The 18,281-nt window shown below is 37.7% G+C and overlaps 1 protein-coding gene across 2 annotated transcripts; it reads right to left on the reverse strand.

The window, feature by feature from the left end:
- Positions 1-1,722: 1,722 nt before the first annotated feature.
- On the reverse strand, positions 1,723-18,001 carry BTF3L4 (basic transcription factor 3 like 4). Of its 2 annotated transcripts, XM_073357718.1 has the most exons (6): positions 17,892-17,999; positions 15,800-15,863; positions 14,735-14,848; positions 11,811-12,012; positions 9,225-9,284; positions 1,723-8,205 (listed from the first exon to the last, which is right to left on the reverse strand). In XM_073357718.1, exons 2-6 carry the CDS (start codon positions 15,851-15,853, stop codon positions 8,159-8,161), a joined length of 477 nt encoding a protein of 158 aa, XP_073213819.1. In that variant the 5' UTR covers positions 15,854-15,863; positions 17,892-17,999; the 3' UTR covers positions 1,723-8,158. The 2 variants fall into 2 exon arrangements, with proteins under 2 accessions (XP_073213819.1, XP_073213820.1); XM_073357719.1 differs by lacking the exon at positions 9,225-9,284 and having other exon boundaries at positions 17,892-18,001.
- Between the last annotated feature and the right edge of the window lie 280 nt (positions 18,002-18,281).

The raw sequence follows: 18,281 nt of genomic DNA on the forward strand, positions 1-18,281 counted from the left end.
TTGGTTTCTGAAACAATTGTGTTTAACTGTCATGTGGAACTGAAACAGCTTGTGTAACATTTGCACTTCCTACAGTACCTTTCACCCAAAAAAGTCTCCTAGTGATTTATATATTATCTGAGCCCTGCAGTACACCCAAGTGAGACAAATAGGTAGGAACGCCAGTTGTACAAACAGGAAAACCAAGGGATTGAGAGGTTACAAGACTTCCCCCCAAATTTACAGTGAATCAATGCCAGAGTCAGAAATAGAACCCAGTGTCCCAGCACTCTGCTCTATCCAGTAGCCCACATTCCCTCACAGCCTACCAGCAAGACCTGTTTAAGAATCTGTCTTCGATTGCTCTACTTGGCTACCCATCTGTTGATGGGCAGAACTACCCCGTTGTTTCTTTATAAATCCACGAGGTTCTTCAGTCTCTGCAAACTGGTGTTTGAGGAGAAAAAATACGTTACTTAAAGGGAAAGTTGCACATACTAAGAGCTTTTCTGTTTTAGCAATTATTTCTGTCAGTTGCCATCACTGGTTCTGGCTATTGTCATGATGTGCTTCCATTCTGCATCCTTGAATTTACTTAGGCAGGATTGTTTAATTAGTATAATCTTGTTCCTCAGAGCCATCTGTTTACTTGTTTAAGACAAAACAAGAGTGCTATCTTCAAATGATAGCAGAGCAGCCAGCCTGGAATCCAGCCAATTTCAGTAATAGAGAACTTCAGCTTCACCTATTCTTAGCCCTTCAAAGGTGACAGAGCCCCCCAATGACTAAAGGAACCAAGAGCAACCCTCCTCCAATTAGAAGATTGGTTTTACAGTAATTCACCTCTGGTGTAATAGACTTCCTGCATTGGTGATATACCAGGAATGAATTTAGTCCATTGTTACAAACAGCAAATGGATTTGGCTCACGTCCATTTTCTAATTTTAAGACATCATCTTGGTGTCACACTTTAATCTCCTTTTTTGAATAGTATCCCTTTAATATCAGATACGTTATTGAGCCCAGGAATATGCTTGAAGGGGGACTTAAAATGTTCTATGGAACTTTGATTGCTTCCAATGCATGCTTTTAAAGTAGTTAATGTTACTGCTGCACCTTACAAAAGAAGAAGATGAAAACCGTGTGAAATGGTCCTTCAATTGCAGAGTCATATTTTTCAGTGACATATACAGTTCGTGTTGCATTTGATGTAGCTCATGCAATAAAGTTTGTCAACATGAGTTTGGGATGACCACATTACTCTCAAGATGCATGGCAGAGACTTACAAAACATGTCAAAAGCAAGGAATTAAAAAAAAAATAATTTTTTTTAATAAAATGCCAGTAAATGTCATTCTAAGCTCTATGTTCTGATTTACAAACCAAACCTTCAGGAAAACTAGTGAATATTACTAATAGATAGGTCCAATTAAGAAGGAACCCTCAGGAGACAAAACTAAGAAATATCCTTTAGATTGAAAAATTGAAAATCAATTGTGACAAAATCAAAATACAACTCCAATTTTTCATTGCATTTAAAATATTTTATATTTTTAGTAACAGCAGTATATGCATTTTGTATTTATTTGAAATCAGGTGTATTATGCATTTAGTTTGCCCAACATATATGTCGCCTTAGGCTAGGGGGCAGGGACCCTTTAGCAGTGGGAGGGCTTCCGCCCGCCCACTTCCTGGATCCCAATAGGATATATGTCGTCAGTTGTCATCAGTGATCATGTAGACTTTGTCCAAAAGATAATCTTTATTTAGCTGACAATATTTATCAAACAAAATTCCACTTTTCTTTTTTTCAAAAGCACAGACTACATTGCGAGGTTTCAAAATTCCCTTACTTGCTCAAGATATTTGATAAAATACCAGTAGCAATACCTACCACTTATGTGTCTGATGATTTCAAAGTAATTTTTGAAAATGTACATTATCCCCATTTTACAGCTCTAGAAACTAACAAAGAGAGGTTAAGTAAATTGGTCAAAGATGCACAAAAAGCAAGTGGCAAAGTTAGAAACAAAACCCAGATCTCCCAAGTCTCATGCTCTAATCATAAGCAAACACTGCCTATTCTATTACCACACATGATTGGAGTTTTTCTTGTTTCTTTATTGGTCAGGATTTTGAAACTTCACTAATGCAGTTTTATTTACCATAATAGTGTATTACAGCTGGTAAGATATGCAATAAGCCAGTTAAAAAGTTCACTCCTAAAGCACACATTATTGCAATTGCTAGAAGGGTTACTCACCAATCTGGAACCAGAAGTCTCTCAGTTATCTATGGTATTAAATAGCATGAAATGGCCAGGTGCAGTAACCTTTTTGTACGAAACAATGAAAAGCATGTAATTGTTTGGACATTTAGGATTAAAAACCAAGATCAAGACTGGTATTATATGCCATGGAAAAAATTTCAGGATACTGGTAATTAAATAAGCCTGTGATAGAAGCTCTCACTCATTCTGTACAAAAATGAGCTGAATATGGAGTAGATTAGCTATGAAAATCCATGAAATCCCATAGCACGTATTGCAGACTGTGTACACTCTTTTCCATTGCATACAAATTCAGGGGTAGCAAACTAGTAATATATCTCAGTCTTCAGTAGTAAATCAGATGAAATTCCAATGTTTTATTTGTCCAGGCCTCAGGATGTTCCCAGAGCACTCAATAGCCAACAGAGTATAAACCTAAGATAGGTATTTTTGGGATTTTAGATTGTTAGTAAAAAAAAACATTTAAAAATATATTTATCGTTTATATTTATGCACATGAAATCCTAAAATACAAGAATCCGGTTTAGAACTTCTCCCTTGAACCTGTCAATCCCCATTCATTAATTTTTCAGTGATTACTGTATATTTAAGATTACCTCATATCAATTGAATGTACAGCTAAGGGAGTGTTGGTACTTACATCTTTTTCACTTCCTCATTCAATACATGATAAAAGCCTCACTATTGCCATCACAAAACAAAAATGCCAAATTCACCTTTTCTCATTGCTGACTGTAATTTGGCCTCTGTGTATTGTTTTACATGCCATCACATATGTAGTGATTTTTTTTTTTTTGGCATGGCCTGGTAATTCCTATTTTAGGTCACTGATGTGCCATCTTGCCTTAAGGAAGTCAACCTCTCAAACCATTTCCTGCCCTCATCTGGAAATGGAGAAAAATATTAATCTACTTTGTCCAAGCTGGCTAGACCACAGGGGTTGCATACCTCTATACAAGCGCTAAGTATTTATCTTTCAGTCATCAAGATGCTTCACTTGGTTTAATTTTGATCATCCTCCTATCTAATTTTATAGAAGGCACAACTATCTCCAGCCTACATTTCTGTTCTGCCTTCTTGGTGTTGTTTCCAACCCTTCTTGGTATGGTTTCAGTCTTTAGTCATCTATGAGCAAGTACTAAGTATTATATGGTCTCTTTAAAACAGAGAACATGCTTGCACCTCCTAATGATGTAAAAGTTCCTTGAAATGAGTCACCAAGCTTTGCTTCACCTCTTCACCTAATATTCTTGCTTTAATAATTTCTTGATCTTTTATTTTTTTCACATTCAAACTGACATGATTTTGGTCTTCTCCATGTTCATCCTGATTTTAATATTCAGCTCTTCTGTGATTATTTCAAAGATGATTGTCATCTCCAAATTCTTGATTTTATATTAATGCCTTTTACTTCTCATTCAAACATCCTGAAGGTAATCTCGAGACAGGAGACAAGACTCTGGAAAGAACACTTTGCCTACCTATACAGAACAATTAAGCCCCTGTATATACAGATTCAGCCTTAAACCAAAATTTCTTTGGTTTTTGCGGCTTTAAAAATTAAAATCTTCATGTCAGCTGAATTTCAATTTTTATGGTTTAACAGTCAAATAAAATTAAGATGATTAGATTAAGTCTAATTTCAAAGAAGAGGAATATTTTGGACAGCATAACAACATGAACCATATAATTCTTTAAAGGTGGTGGGGATCAAAGGTCAACAGCATAAGGGTGTTTTTTTTGTTAAAAAAGTTAAAGAACAACCCTTTTGTAACACTTTGGAAAGTAATGAAATCTTTTATATTGCTGATAACTGTGCCCCAATGAAATGGGTTATACTGTGAAATGCTATGCCTCATGTGCATGTGTGTGGGGATTTTTTTTTTTAAATGCGTACATGCAACGTGCCGCAGGTCGCATGTGATGCAACCAGGATTCATTACCGAATTTGGTCCACTGGTTGGATCATTAGCTTCCCCAGCTTGGGCCAGGTACTGATGGGGTTCCAATATCTAAAAAGAACCCGTGAAAAGCTAAATGGTATTTTATGCTAATTAAAATGAACAATTATAATTACAAATGGAAAGTATGTGTGGCAAGAGCCAAATTACTAGTTCTAACAAGAGCTCCTTCATCACAAACTACATTTAAAATTGTTTTTTAAAGAAAATTTGAGGCGAACTTTCTTCTATTGTATATTTTGTTACAGAAATATATTAATTGAAGCTTGGTAATTTTATGACTTGATGCTTTATTTCAAGACCCAGTATAGCAAAGGAAGCATGTCTATCTTCCCTGTAGACAAACATTTGCGTTGGGACAGGTCAAAAAGTAAACAACACAACCTCCCAGTTTTCTTAAAGACTAGCTGAGATCAGTGGGATAAAGCGGAACCTAGGCAAAATGGAAATGATGCTGGAGAGAAATGGAGAGTGATGTCAAGGACTTGCCTCCTCTTTAACATCCTCCAAGACTAAGGGCATCTGCCCACAGATTGTTACATCAGTTTGTAGCCTTCAGATCCATTTAGATGCTTTACTACTACTTGACAAACAGCCACAGCAATGAAAAACTGGCCACTTCCATCTTTGGCGGGCCAGAAGATTGCATAATTTATTGGGCACAGAATTAGCTACAGTGGAACACCCACTTACAATCTCCAGCTTGATTATTTCAGTTTATATCTAGGAGTAAAGCCACACCTCTGATACAGCTTCAGCTGGTATAAACCACAACAGCCCATCTACAGACCATCTCAGGTCACCACGAGCACATAACCCAATGCTTCGAACTCTGCCCTAGCATCCCATGAATAGAGTCCAATTCAAGGTCAACTTTCCCTCCCCATCCATACCTTTTACAGCTATGTTCACTGCAACACCACAACTCTCATCCAGAAGCAGAAGATTCATGAGCACAGTTTTCTCAAGGGTTGGATACCACAACCGTGTAACTCGCTCCCAAAGAACTACGCTAATATTGGCTTATGCAATCTAGATTAGCACGTGCTGTAGTCTACCTAAGCAAGGAAAGAAAAGGGGTGTCATGTAATTCAACAATGATGTCTTGGTCAAGGGAAGTAATGACTGTGTTCTTAAATAGTCTTGTGTAGTTATCCTTCAGAATGGACCACTGAAATGAGTTGTAAATAGGAAATCCTCAGGGCTCCAAATGGAGACACTGGATCCCATAGTGTAAAGAAAACCACACACCTGGCACCCTTTATGTAGTATTCATACATCTCAAAATTAGGCACCTGTATACTGCACATTCAATTTTCTATACTCCTGTCTGTGTGGACCAAGGTTGTTCCAGTCATTTCCTAGCTATATTTAAAGGAACATTAGCTATTTTCCACAAGAGCCTTGGTGGGTTATTTTCAATTAAAATCAGTTTAATGGATTTCTATAAGCTTTAGCATTTCAGCAGCAAATCAAAAGTGGTCAACAGCTTTTGGATACAGTAAAAAAAAAAAAAAAAGTGTTTACACAGCCCATATAGTTTGCTGGTTTCCAAACATTGGTAAGCAATGATGGTTACAATGACCAAATAGCAAGAATTAAAAAGATTCTCTTTTGCGCATGAATCAGTAAGTCTCATTACAAACTTACCAAATCATTTTTACCCCAGATTCTTACTGTTTTTACTCTTCCAAATATTTTTTACCACACTTTCTATTCCAGAAATCAATGCTTTATACTACAATATGTGGATTTTCAGTAACTAAATGATTGGTAGTGAAAAAATATGTTGGATATCTGTAAAGTCAGTGCAGTTGCAACTTTTAAATGTTCTTCATTCATGCCACTTAGCTAGTGGAAGTGCTCCGCAAAGCTGAAAGATTGTTTCCTAGTCTCCTTTCTTTGCTCACTGGGCCAGAAGAGGCATTGGAAGGGCAGTCTGCTCAGTTTGTATGCGTGTGAAAGAATAAGAGATTTTCATTAACCAAGAGCAACAATCTGCAGAAGGTTGGAGTAGCCATGAGAATGAAGGGAATCCCATCTAGTACTAACAGGAAAAGGGGAGGAGAAGGTGAGAATCCTCAGGGCTTTCTCAGAGTATTGCAGGATCTATCCCAATCCAATAAGCTATCATGTTAGCTATCAAACACAACATGACAATGAATGTAATGCTATTTAAAGCAGTAGCTGCATCAACACATTCCTCAGCAAGTGCTACTGGGAGAAGGAAATGACACACAAGAGGGAACATTTCCTCTTTTGTATTGTTGTTTTATTTTGTAGTAAGATCCATGTATTATATAAAATATAACAGGAAAACTGAACAAGTCTATAAAATAAATTGAGTCCAGATGACAAACCACAAGAGCTCTGCTTTTGCAGTTTACGTTGATGTCACTAGAACTCTCATGTACTGATAGCGTTGTATTTTACAGTTATCTAGTGTATGAACCTACGTAGAAAGCTGATATGTCTCAGAATTAAGCTATATTTAAGATGACAGATGTAGAGAAAAATGGCTTTCCTAAGCCACAGCTGCCCTTGACACAGGTTAACAGTGATGCCAACTATGTTGTAATGCAAGTTACATCAAGCACCTTCAAAGAGCCTCTGACAAAGGGATTCACATTGAGCATTTTGAAGGAAGGTTCAGAAAATACTGCAGTATACCAGTGATACCTCCAAAGTCCTCTGCATGCCTACAAAAGGTTTGTGGTATTTAATAAGCTACTATAGCCATGACACCAAACCAAGAGGTAGGTTATAGGCAAAGTTAGATAGGCCAAAAAAAATCCCTTCAGAGTCATTGCACAAACTGCCCAGCAGGAGGCTACAGCAATATGATCAACGACCTCTTTCTCTCACATTAAGTATTATCCGCAAGACACTCCTAATTTCTAGTGCCCTGGAGAATGACAGTGCCTTGTCAGCTCCTAATGGCTGCAGTTATGGCACTGGAACAGCTCAAAGTCCTTTAAGCAACAGTATGTTACTGTGCAAAAGTAATGCACAGAACTGTTACCAACTGGATGTCCAAGTTCAAGAACTGACTCAGCCTAGCTCTTCTGGATGGTAGAGAGAACTAATCTCTGAAAATTAGCAAGTAATATTCCTGGGAAGTACACCCACATAATCAAGAGGAGAACATACTGCTCAGTCTATGTGGAATGGGTTGAACAAACATCAGTTCTATAATAAGGGACTCGAAATGAAGGCTGATAGAGTTGGCGAAAGTTAGAGGAGGAGTAGAGGGAGACAGCGAGAGATAAAGGAATTTTAAAAAGGAAAATAAGCAAACTCTTCTAGGTCTGATTTTTAAAAATGTTACCATACCAAACAGGCTGTAAATATCCTGTCTTTGGTATCATTTGGAATCAACATGAGGTTGATAGCAAATAGCATGTGAACATTTTCAACATGGAAGAGATACATATTTGCAAATACAATAGTTAACACAGCAAATTAAACCCAAGTCTTAATGGCAGAATGCCTTGAATTAATGAAATGTGGACAAGTAAGACTTTCACTTTTCACTGCTTTCTGTGCACTATTTGGTGGAAATAAAAAGTAACAACTGTAAAGATTTGCTTTACTTCTACTTCTGAGAGCAAAGGGAAGGTTAAATAGAACTGTTCTCCAATTTGTTCTCCACTATACGTACACCCACACCATACACATACGCACATGCACACACCCTCAAACTGCACTGACATTTCTTATATTTTGACCGAAAAAGTAGATCCTGGGAGTAAGTGCAAAATGCAAAATCAACTGACAGAAAATGCTGAACAAACAGCATAATTAAAATACAAAATATTTATATTACTGAACTATTAACAGGTGATGTTCTCTGTTTCTGTAAAACTTTGGAACCACATAGCTGATTTCTTAAATCTAGTCCATGCCAGCTTCCAGAACTATTGATGATTTAATTCGCTTCATTCTTTGATGCTTCATCAAAGTTTTCTACGAGATCTGAAAGAGATGGAAATATTTAATAGTCATTTCCCCAATAATGCTGTCTTCATATTTTTTAAAGAAACTATGTAACTTTATCTAAGATACCGAATATTTATTAATTATGCTTAATGATTACATAGTGTTTTTCACCTAGAGATTTCAAAGGACTTTGCAAAAGGGGTATCATTTGCAAAGATGAAGAACTTGAGGTACAGGAAAGGCAAGATCTAAATTTCTAAAACATCCACTAACTTTGGATGCTCAACATAAGATGCCTAGATCTCATTTTCAGAGGCGCTCTTGCTGACTTCACTTGGACTGTTGAGGGCTTAGCACCTTTTAAAATTAGGATCTAGGTGTGAAGTTGGGTAGAAACTTTAGAATAGACCTATAGACCATCAAGGTCACACAGCATGTCAACTCCAGAGACAGAATTTTGGTCTCCTGACTACCTCTTTAGATAATAAATTACACTGATGAATAGAGAAGATAATTGTGTTAAAAACACAAATTAATAGTTTCCAACAATTTACCCCCAAAAGAACAAGTCTAAAAACAATGGCATATGGCTATAAGTTCCCAGTTTAAGATTCTATTTTTTTTCCTTTAAGAGAATTTTCAGAACCTGGAAGTAGGTGGAGCTTAGTACCTCCTATTACAGATATGAGCATGCATTTAAACAGTCTGATCTGAGAAGGTAATCCAATGATTACTACTGAAAATTCATATAGTATTTTACATCCTGAAGCCACTGTACAAATATTAAATAGTTAATCCTCCCAACCTCCCTGTAGCATTTATCCTTATTTTACAGATGGTAAGACACAGATAGGTTAAGTGATTTGCCCAAGGCCACACAGTAAGTTAGTGTGAAAGCTGCAATTCAGGAGTTCCTTATCTCAGTTCCATGATCAGTCCATTATACCAAACTGCCTCTCTAAATGCAAGAGAAATACAGTTGCACAAATCTAAACATGTATCAGAATGGTAACTAAATCTCAAATTGAAGAAATAGAATGAGCTAGTGAACCTACCGGGGACATCATCATCTTCTTCATCAATGTCTTCAGATTTTGTTGCTTTGCTATCCAACACTATAAAAAAGTTTTGTACTAAGTATATGCTTTAACACAACAGTTAGTCCCATTTATACAATACTTGTCTCTCACAAAACAAAAGCCATAATTTACAGGTTAAAACAGGAAGTGGATATCTTCTGATTTCTCTTGGAGGTTACTACTGCAAGGAGAGAACATTCTGAAAAATACAGCATTCCCATTCAGGGGTCCATAAGAAACCTATCATTCCCCTGTAAGTTCTATTTAAATAAAACTACAGCTTTAAGACTACTGGAGCTCTCAACATATAGCATACCTGTCAAATGTACTCAAAAGTGTGAAAAACTACAGAATAGAACAATTCCTTCTTACCAGTTTTTCCTTCCTGTTACTCAGATGAATTCTGTAACATCTTAAGAAGTGTCCTAAATGTGGACTGGTTGCAAGGATGTTTAATGTATCAGAATGGGCTCATGTCTCCATTTGAAATTTAGACAAATTGGATTTTTTCTCTTTATGGCTACTAGTAACATAGAAAATTATTTGGTGTTTCTGTCTTGACTTGAACTCTTGGCTCTTCTAAAACTTAGGGAAAATAAGGAAATTAAAATATACATTTAAATTGTCTTGGTTCTCTTGGGGATGGGTAAATTTGTTGGACCTTAGAACAAGTAGTAGGTATTACCTAGTGCCATTTTACATCTATATATTTTTATGCTTCCTTTAGAGCATGTTCAAAAATATTTTAAAAAGTATGAATAAAAAAGTTTGAAATTAAGAACTGGATTTCTCTGTTTGAATGAGTGTGGCAGCAAGGACTCTAGTTTCATCAATGCACAACATGAAATGAAAAACTATAAACTCCAATATGGGAGTTTACAACAATAATGACAATAGCATTGTGCACAAAGTTAAACTAACTACTGTGCATGCTCAGCCTCTGTTTTTAAAGCTTAAGCCTCCAATATTTTAATTAGAGATGATGAAAGAATGCTCACTGTTGAAAAAGTGACTCCCCATTTCCACCTTTTTTTCCTAAGAAAGTTGATTGATAGCCTAGCAATTGTTAAGCAAGTTCAAAATTGACAGGATTTGAAGAGCTAAGATGCATTCCCCCAAATAGAATGTTCAATTCAAAACACCAGTTCCTGCCCCCTTGGCCACACATACCCCTTCCGGTATTCCATTGTGATGCTACAATACAACTGCATCAAGTACTGTACATCTTTCAGAAAAAAAAAACCTTTAAACTGTTACCGCATATCACAGTTCTAAAGGTTTTACAAAGTGATGAGACACTGGGACATTAAATATGTGCAATGAAAAAAGGAAAAATGTAATTTAGTTTCATTTTTTGATGATCTGAGAGTAAGTTTGAAGTGTATGGTTGCTCTTTCAAGGAAGATGGGAGGAGAGGTGGTGAGGAGAGAGGGGGAAAAACATTTTATATAAGCCTATGATTACCTCAAAATGAATTGCTAAACAGAAGAAACTGAATCCTACATCCAGGTGAGCCTTGAATTACTGTTAGTTTTATGTATTTAAAGCAGCATTTTAGGTAAACATCTCACTACAGTAAGTGTTCAATATTGAAGTGTAGCATTATCAAAGAAAAAGATGTTTAAAAGTATCAATTAACTAGTTTATTCCAACTGTTATACTATGCATTCTCCTCACCTGATTTTATGGCACCAGCATTTTTATCTGTATAGCTATCACTAACCTTTTATTCTGCCTATAGAAGTTACTTCAACTCTTGCAGAAATTTCTATCAAGTTAAAAGTTTCAGTTTAGAAATAATAATTTATATCAATCTACCTTTTTTATATTTCATTCTATATTCCTGAAAATAGAAGACATGCTTCATCAAGTCATGAAACCATATACTTAATATTGCAAGGTATTTTAAAACACAGTACTACTGACAAACATGTCTAACTTGTAACTGAAAAAATGTGCCTTTTTTTCACATAGCCGGGCCGACGTAACAGAGTCTTGAAACAGACTGAAAATAGGCCTTTCATTACATTACAACAACATTGTTAAGTGGATAGCAATATTAAATGAAGAGCAGAACAGTTTATATCACGGTGATATTTATGAGAATAGAAAGTGGGTTTGGAATTTATAAAAATCCAACATCTATCAGCAAGCCAAACAGAAAATACATGGAAAGCTAATGATCACAATGTTATAGTTCAGGGGGATTTAAGGTGCCTACTCATATCATAAAGTAGTAAAGCATAAAGTCTAATGCAGTGATATTTAGTTTCAGATACACTGTGCTAGTCAAGATGTTAGGAAAAGTAGTATAATTAATATAGAAGAAAACTGTATTGCATGAGAAAGTCTTCTCTCATAAGAACAAGTGAAGTTTACTGTGAAAATAGTTTGGGTGATTTATTTGGATTAGTAAAACACAAAGTATTAGGCCAAGTATAAAGTTTTCCAGAGAGCCTACATCACACTAGCCCTTTGGAAAATTTTACCCCAAACCTTTTCCAAAAGGTGATACAACTTTTTAAAAATCTTCAATAAGATGATCCAAATAGGGACACCCACCTTGTCTTGGGAACTGTTCAGCTAACTTCCTGAGACTTGTTAAACTGTCAGCACCAAGCTGGCTTAAGATTCCCGGGAGCATTTCTGTGATCGGTTTAGCCTCTGCATGACCAGTAATTGCAAAAGTGTTAGCGGAAAGGGAAGCTTGGACCTTGGGGTTGTTGAAATGAATAACTGTTCCATCATCTTTTATCATATTCACCTATTTAAATACAGAACAATTAGTACATTTCATGCATTTCACTAATATACTCTAATAGTTTTGTCTGTACAAATGCTGCAAAACAACATTGTTTATATTAACATTTTTAAATATTCAAGCCTATATTTAGAGAATTTAGAAAAGTCTCTATAATTCTTAGAGAGTAATAAAAATGAATTAAAAAGTTATAATTAGCCAAACCTGTAATGGAAATGGAATATAGGTTTATAGCAGAAGGACATGTACATTGAATGGAAATGCAAAAGTTGAGAGCTGAAGTTCCTTTATGAAACTAGTATTCAGATAAACGCGTGGCAATGGATTACTGTGTTCTATTGTGTTATCATACAGTTAAATTAATTGTTTTGGTTAAAAAGTGACCTGCCAAGGACAACAATTTATATAAATCATCATGCTCCAGAGCATAAGCCAATTATCATCTGGGAAGAGATCAGAGGGAAAAATAAGCGTCTCCTACTTCCATGGTAAATACTTGAAAACTTAGGTCCAAATACTGCAATACGATGCACAGAGATGGATCCCTATACCTGTACGGAGTCCTACTCAAGTCAAAAGAATCCATGAGAGTGCAGGGGTCCACCCATGCACATCATAAGCCCCTTACGCCTCAATTCTCCCAGCACCGACCTCTAATGCCCACACAATCACACCAATGTCTTGACCATAGGTATGATGAAGATTTTCACTTGCTTCTAAATCATCTGGAATTAGCCACTGCCAGAGGAAGGATGCCTGACTAGATGGACCACTAGTCCATTTCTGCCTCTAAACAGGAACAGTATATCTGGGTTTTGTCATGTTTTGTTTTAAACTAGATGGAGAAGGAAAGAAAATGAAAGGTATTTTTTTCTGAAACTGAGAAAGAATGAGTGTAAAATAAGAGTGTTTTGGAAATGTCTTTATTTTAAATAAGGAAAGAAAAAGTCCTGGTAAACATAGTCAATGGCAGCATATTTATAACATTGTGTTTTTTTGTTTTATTATAGTCATTCAATTTGTTTTTAACTGAGATGTTATGGGGAAAAGGCAGAGACTAAGCTTAAAAACAAATACTGAAGATTTGAGTGCCTAGGGAATGTTCCTACACAATAAAGATTAATTTAAAATAATTTAGAATTAGACTCTAAACCTGTTTTTAGACAACAGTCTCATAAAGCTGCATGATGTCCTTTATGCCTGGAACTTGTTTCAGATCTCAGTGTGCATGGTGATCATTCTTACTTAAACAGTTCATCATTCTCAACCCACCTTACTGATAAGCACTCTCACACCCAGGCTTCAATCCTGCAAGCTGTCCTGCACAGATAGAGCCCTCTAAAGTCAATGTGGGTCTGGCCAAGAGGAACAACTTTCAGGAGTGAGGGCCTAGTCATTAAAATGGAAGCCAGCAGTGTCCAGATAACATCCCTTCAGTTTCCCAGAACAGTTTGTATCTAAAGAGTTTTGGCTGTGCATTAAGATTTTAAGCTCTGGGTAAAGGGGAGCAAGGACTGTGTTTATCTTTGAGTTTTGTACAGCACAGAGCACACTAACTGTGCTCAAACAAATAGTCAAAGAAAATTAGGATAATTCATAGTCACCCTATGAGAGGCACTAGGACCTCTTGAAGGAGCAGGCCTCCACATACACAATACAAAATTTAAAATTAATCGAATGTTTTATGTTTCTTCAGCCAAATACTGCAATAACATTTAATTTATGGTCACTCCCCTCTACATATTATCTCAGCATTCTCTTCATTTGTACACAGTGGCACATGGGAAGGTCAATTTTCTTAGGAAGGTCAATTTAAAAATACTCCGACTTTCCTGTAAAATTTGTATTTTTAAAAAAGATATTCTAAAAACATCGAAGAGGTTCCATTACTGTCTAGTTGGGCCAGATTCAGCTAACTGGGATCATAACTTATATGTAGAGAGAGAGTATTTAGTGTCTTTGAAAATGTAAAAAAAACAAAACAAAACCCACAACTGCTCCTTGTGATTGTTAATCAATTCTGTTTGTTTCCATGTAACAATATAGTAGCCAAGTCTTGAAATCTAGAAAGAGGTCCACATTATGTTTCTCCTTTACATTTTGTACAGCATCAGGCACGCTGTTTTGCTTACCAAGTAACTTTAATTTAAGAGTCAGAAATGTTTAACTGTAATCAAATTCAGACAAACCAATTTTACTAAGAAAAAAAAATCATTTGAGCAGATTTTGTTTTTAAGCGATTCAAAGGTATATGCAACACAGGCAGCCAGCCAGTTTCCAATACCAACAGCTTAAAGTAATTAGGGTGCAAAATCTGTTACCATTTACACCAATTATGTAAACCTGGAGTAACTTCACCGAAGTCAGGGAGTTACACCATGTGAGATGAGAATCAGACCCAACTTTTCTTAGCATTTCAACGTCTAGCCAGCTGTCAATTTTAAAGTGAACAATTTTCAGAGTAACAGCCGTGTTAGTCTGTATTCGCAAAAAGAAAAGGAGTACTTGTGGCACCTTAGAGACTAACCAATTTATTTGAGCATGAGCTTTCGTGAGCTACAGCTCACTTCATCGGATGCATACCGTGGAAACTGCAGCAGACTTTATATATACACAGAGAATATGAAACAATACCTCCTCCCACCCCACTGTCCTGCTGGTAATAGTAAAAAATGGTAAAAGTGAACAATGTAGACAGGGCAATTAACTTCTTATACCACTATACCTCTTCAATGCCAGCGATATTATTTACTGCCAATTTTTTGAGTGAACTCTGAAGTTTTTTGTCATCAGCTGTCGCTGTCCTGTGCACCACCTTCTTCTTTCTGCGAGCTGTACCCTGAAAAAGTCAGACAATGCAAGAAACATTAGTCAGCAACTCTGAAGATCGGACGCTACAGTCACATGTACCATAATATCAACTAACTAATTTAAACAAAAAGAAGTTGCTGAGTACTGCACTTAGATTGTCAAAGCTGCTCTGATAATTATCAAGCCTGGGTTGACAACCTGGCCCAGTTTTCCAAAGTTCACAGCAAATGATACAGAGCTGAACAATTCTCTCCCAGAAAATACACTATTCCACAAATTTAAAATCATACTACCCCAGTATGCTCCATCTCTCATTCGCTCTAGAATACAGAGAAGTCCCATGACCCAAAGTTCTTTACAGTTTACCCTTTATAAAATTTTAGTATGTTAGGCTTTACTTGGACAAGCTTGTTCCTAGGGTTTTTTTAAAAGCATAAAGTCATTGGATAAATTAATATCAAAGGGTCCAGTATAAGAGATTTACACTGGCTTATTTACAAATCAAAGTGTTTCACAGCAAGTTCTCAATAAGAGGAAACATTTACATTTTCCTTCTTTTTTTTTCTTTCCTTTCTCAAGATGTTCTCTTTCTTATTTTCCAAAAGTTATTTTAAGAAAGGCACAAAGTTTGTTTTACCAGAAAGACAATTCATCAAGTATCTTAAATATAAGCAAATCTTACAAATATGGCAAAAGTGTATTTTTCATATTTAATTAAGTTTATATGCTACAAGCTTCTACAAACACCCTTCTACCCTTAGGCATTAAACTGATGTACACTGAAAAGATTAAGTCACCGAATAAAATATCCATGTATTGGCAACCAACTGTTTTGGGTTTAAAGAAAGATACTTTCCAGACTCCAGTGTGCTATGAACCTGATCATAACAGCAGTATTATTTCAGACCACTAAAATATACAATGAAAATAAAATATGGCAGGTCTCTCTATGAATTTAATGTTGTTTTCCTCTTCTTACCTTTCCGCCTATTCGGACCTGAGCTTGAAGCTTGGCTAACTTTTCTTGATTCATGATGCTGTGTCTGAAGAATAAGTATACCGACCATATTAGCATGATGTTAAATTTTAAGTTTATTGCACAAATCAGCTCAATTTTTATATGACACTACCTTTACTTAAAAATATTTTTAAATGTACATTATAAATTTTCAAGTTCATAGTAATGTCCTTTAAAATAATATCATAAGCAACAAAAACATTCGCTAACAAGAGCTCAAGACAATGTAAGCCGTATCATCTAAATCAGTGCTTCTCAACCAGGGATCGGGGGCCCAGAAGCAGGTTTTGGGGGTCCGCCAAAAAAAAAAACAAAAAAAACAAAACAGAGTAGGGCCGGTGTTCAACTCACTGGGACCTGGGGCTGAAGCCAAAGCTTTAACAACTTAGCTTTGCGGGCCCCCTGTGGCATGGGGCCCCAGGCAATTGCCCTGCTTGCTACTGCTAATGCCAGCCCTGGCTTTTAATCTACTGGATATGCAGAAAACCAGTTGTGGAACAGGCAGGCTGTGGAGTTTTTATAGCATGGGGGTGGGGGGGTGTCTCAGAAAAGGTTGAGAACCCCTGATCTAAATGACATAGAATGCAGAAGAAAATATATGTTAGGAGAAGGGACGGCATTCTGATACAAACTGACAGAAACCAGGAAATTCAGTCACAGTTAACATATTATTCTAATTTTAATATTAATTTACCATCCTATCAGTGTATTTGTCGTGTCCCCCCCACAAAAAAAACCCTCTAATAAACTTACAATACAGCTGAGTGACAGGCAACTCAATTTACTTTCTAAAACAGCATGCATTTCACAAGAGTCATTTCTAAAACTACTGCACTTTAATAAAGTAAAAATGGCAAGGTGACATTGGAAAAGGAAGTCTTTCATAAGACTGCTTTAAAATGTAAGCTTTCTTTGCCATTCCCATGATTAATCTCAATCAGTTCAGTAATATCGCAGTACATTTTGAATGAATAAATTTTATTAGGTATTCAGGCTACACAAATACCATGGTCTCACAACACCCTTCACACAATAAAGAGCTATGATATTCAACTCATCCATTATGAAGTTAAAGTATCCACTGCATAAAATGGGATGATTACTGTTTTTTCTTAAAACCAAAACCACCACAATTAGAAGGAGAAAGCACCCAACACCTTCTGTATACAGTAATTTTGGGAGTCTTTTAGCTGGTCTGCCCCAGGAAGTCATTAATGTTTCACTGTTCAGCAAGGAGAAACCCCTCACAACTTCCATACTTGGCAAAGAAAGAAAGGTGCTAGCCTCAGGTGGTAATGAGGGGGAAGGGATGCCAGAGCCTCCAAATACATTCACAGGAAAGAGTCCCTATAATGGACATGTCCTGAGATAGGGGCTCCCCACAAAATCCAGCTGGAAAAAAGGAGGTGGGAGAAAGATGTTTGTTTTCTACAGGAGAGAATTCCCCATCATTTTCAGCAGGAGAGGGGGTGCAGAAGAGATCCCCACAATATTAATTGCCCCCGACACCTGGAGGGAAGCAGGGTATGCCCCTGAAAAGGAGAAGGGGACAAAATCCAGCCTTGGGGAGTTGGGAACTGATTATAGCTAAGTGGAGCAGCACCCCCTCCCCACACAATATCCAGTCCTGGGGAGGTGGGAAGTGATTATACCCCCAGGAGAGCAGCACCCTCTCCCCACACCATATCCAGTGGGTCCGTGCCTTGGAAAGGAGGCGGCCCTCCCAATATCCAACCCTGAAGCCCACGGGGTCTACGGTCGTGGAGAAGACCCCCTCCCCCACATCCAGCTCTAAGGGCGGGAAAGGTCCCTGCCCTGGGTCGCCCCCCATGACTAGCCCTGAAGGGAGGGGGAAAGACTCCGCAGAACAAGCCGAGCTCCCTTCAGGCAGCGGGGCAGGCCCATGCCCCTCACAGCACGGACCGCTCCTCCGCCCGTGCGAGCCGGGCCGGGCCGAGCGACTGATAGAAGGGGGGGGGGGGGCAGAGGGTCCGGTGCGAGGACGGGGGGATGGAGAAGCGGTGGAGGAGGGGAGGAAATAGAAAGTTCTCACCTGAGTCCGGCAAACCCTCCGCAGCCAACACGCGGCGAGAACAAGATGGCGGCCACGCCAAGCAAGGAAAGAGACAAGGGGCACAGAGAAAGCAAGGCCGCGGACCACGGGACCCTGGGCCCCGCCCACTCACCTCCGATTGGAAGGAACACCGAGTTATTTGCATAACATGGAAAGTTGTAGGTAGCTTCCTGTTCTTCCCTTTCGCTTTGCACACACACGCTGCAGGGGGAAACTACAAGTCCCAGCATGCAATGCACACACACAGGGACTGTAGAACCAGGTCGAGGTAGTGCATCCTGGGAGCTGTAGTTTCCGTAGGAGGAGACGGGGGTGGAGGTTGTTGCTAGCCTCTGCCTTAGTCCTATGTATTCTATTACGGACTATCCT

This window comes from Lepidochelys kempii, chromosome 8, assembly GCF_965140265.1.
Source record: "Lepidochelys kempii isolate rLepKem1 chromosome 8, rLepKem1.hap2, whole genome shotgun sequence".
NCBI lineage: Eukaryota > Metazoa > Chordata > Testudines > Cheloniidae > Lepidochelys > Lepidochelys kempii.

What these genes read in the sequence shown, in the direction of transcription:
- BTF3L4 (XM_073357718.1), bottom strand. Translation starts at nt 15,853, where the DNA reads ATGAATCAAGAAAAGTTAGCCAAGCTTCAAGCTCAGGTCCGAATAGGC. An exon ending in AGGTCCGAATAGGCGGAAAG is followed by an intron (nt 14,849 to 15,799) that starts GTAAGAAGAGGA and finishes TGACTTTTTCAG; the next exon opens with GGTACAGCTCGCAGAAAGAA. An exon ending in TGAACAGTTCCCAAGACAAG is followed by an intron (nt 9,285 to 11,810) that starts GTGGGTGTCCCT and finishes ACTTTTTTATAG; the next exon opens with TGTTGGATAGCAAAGCAACA.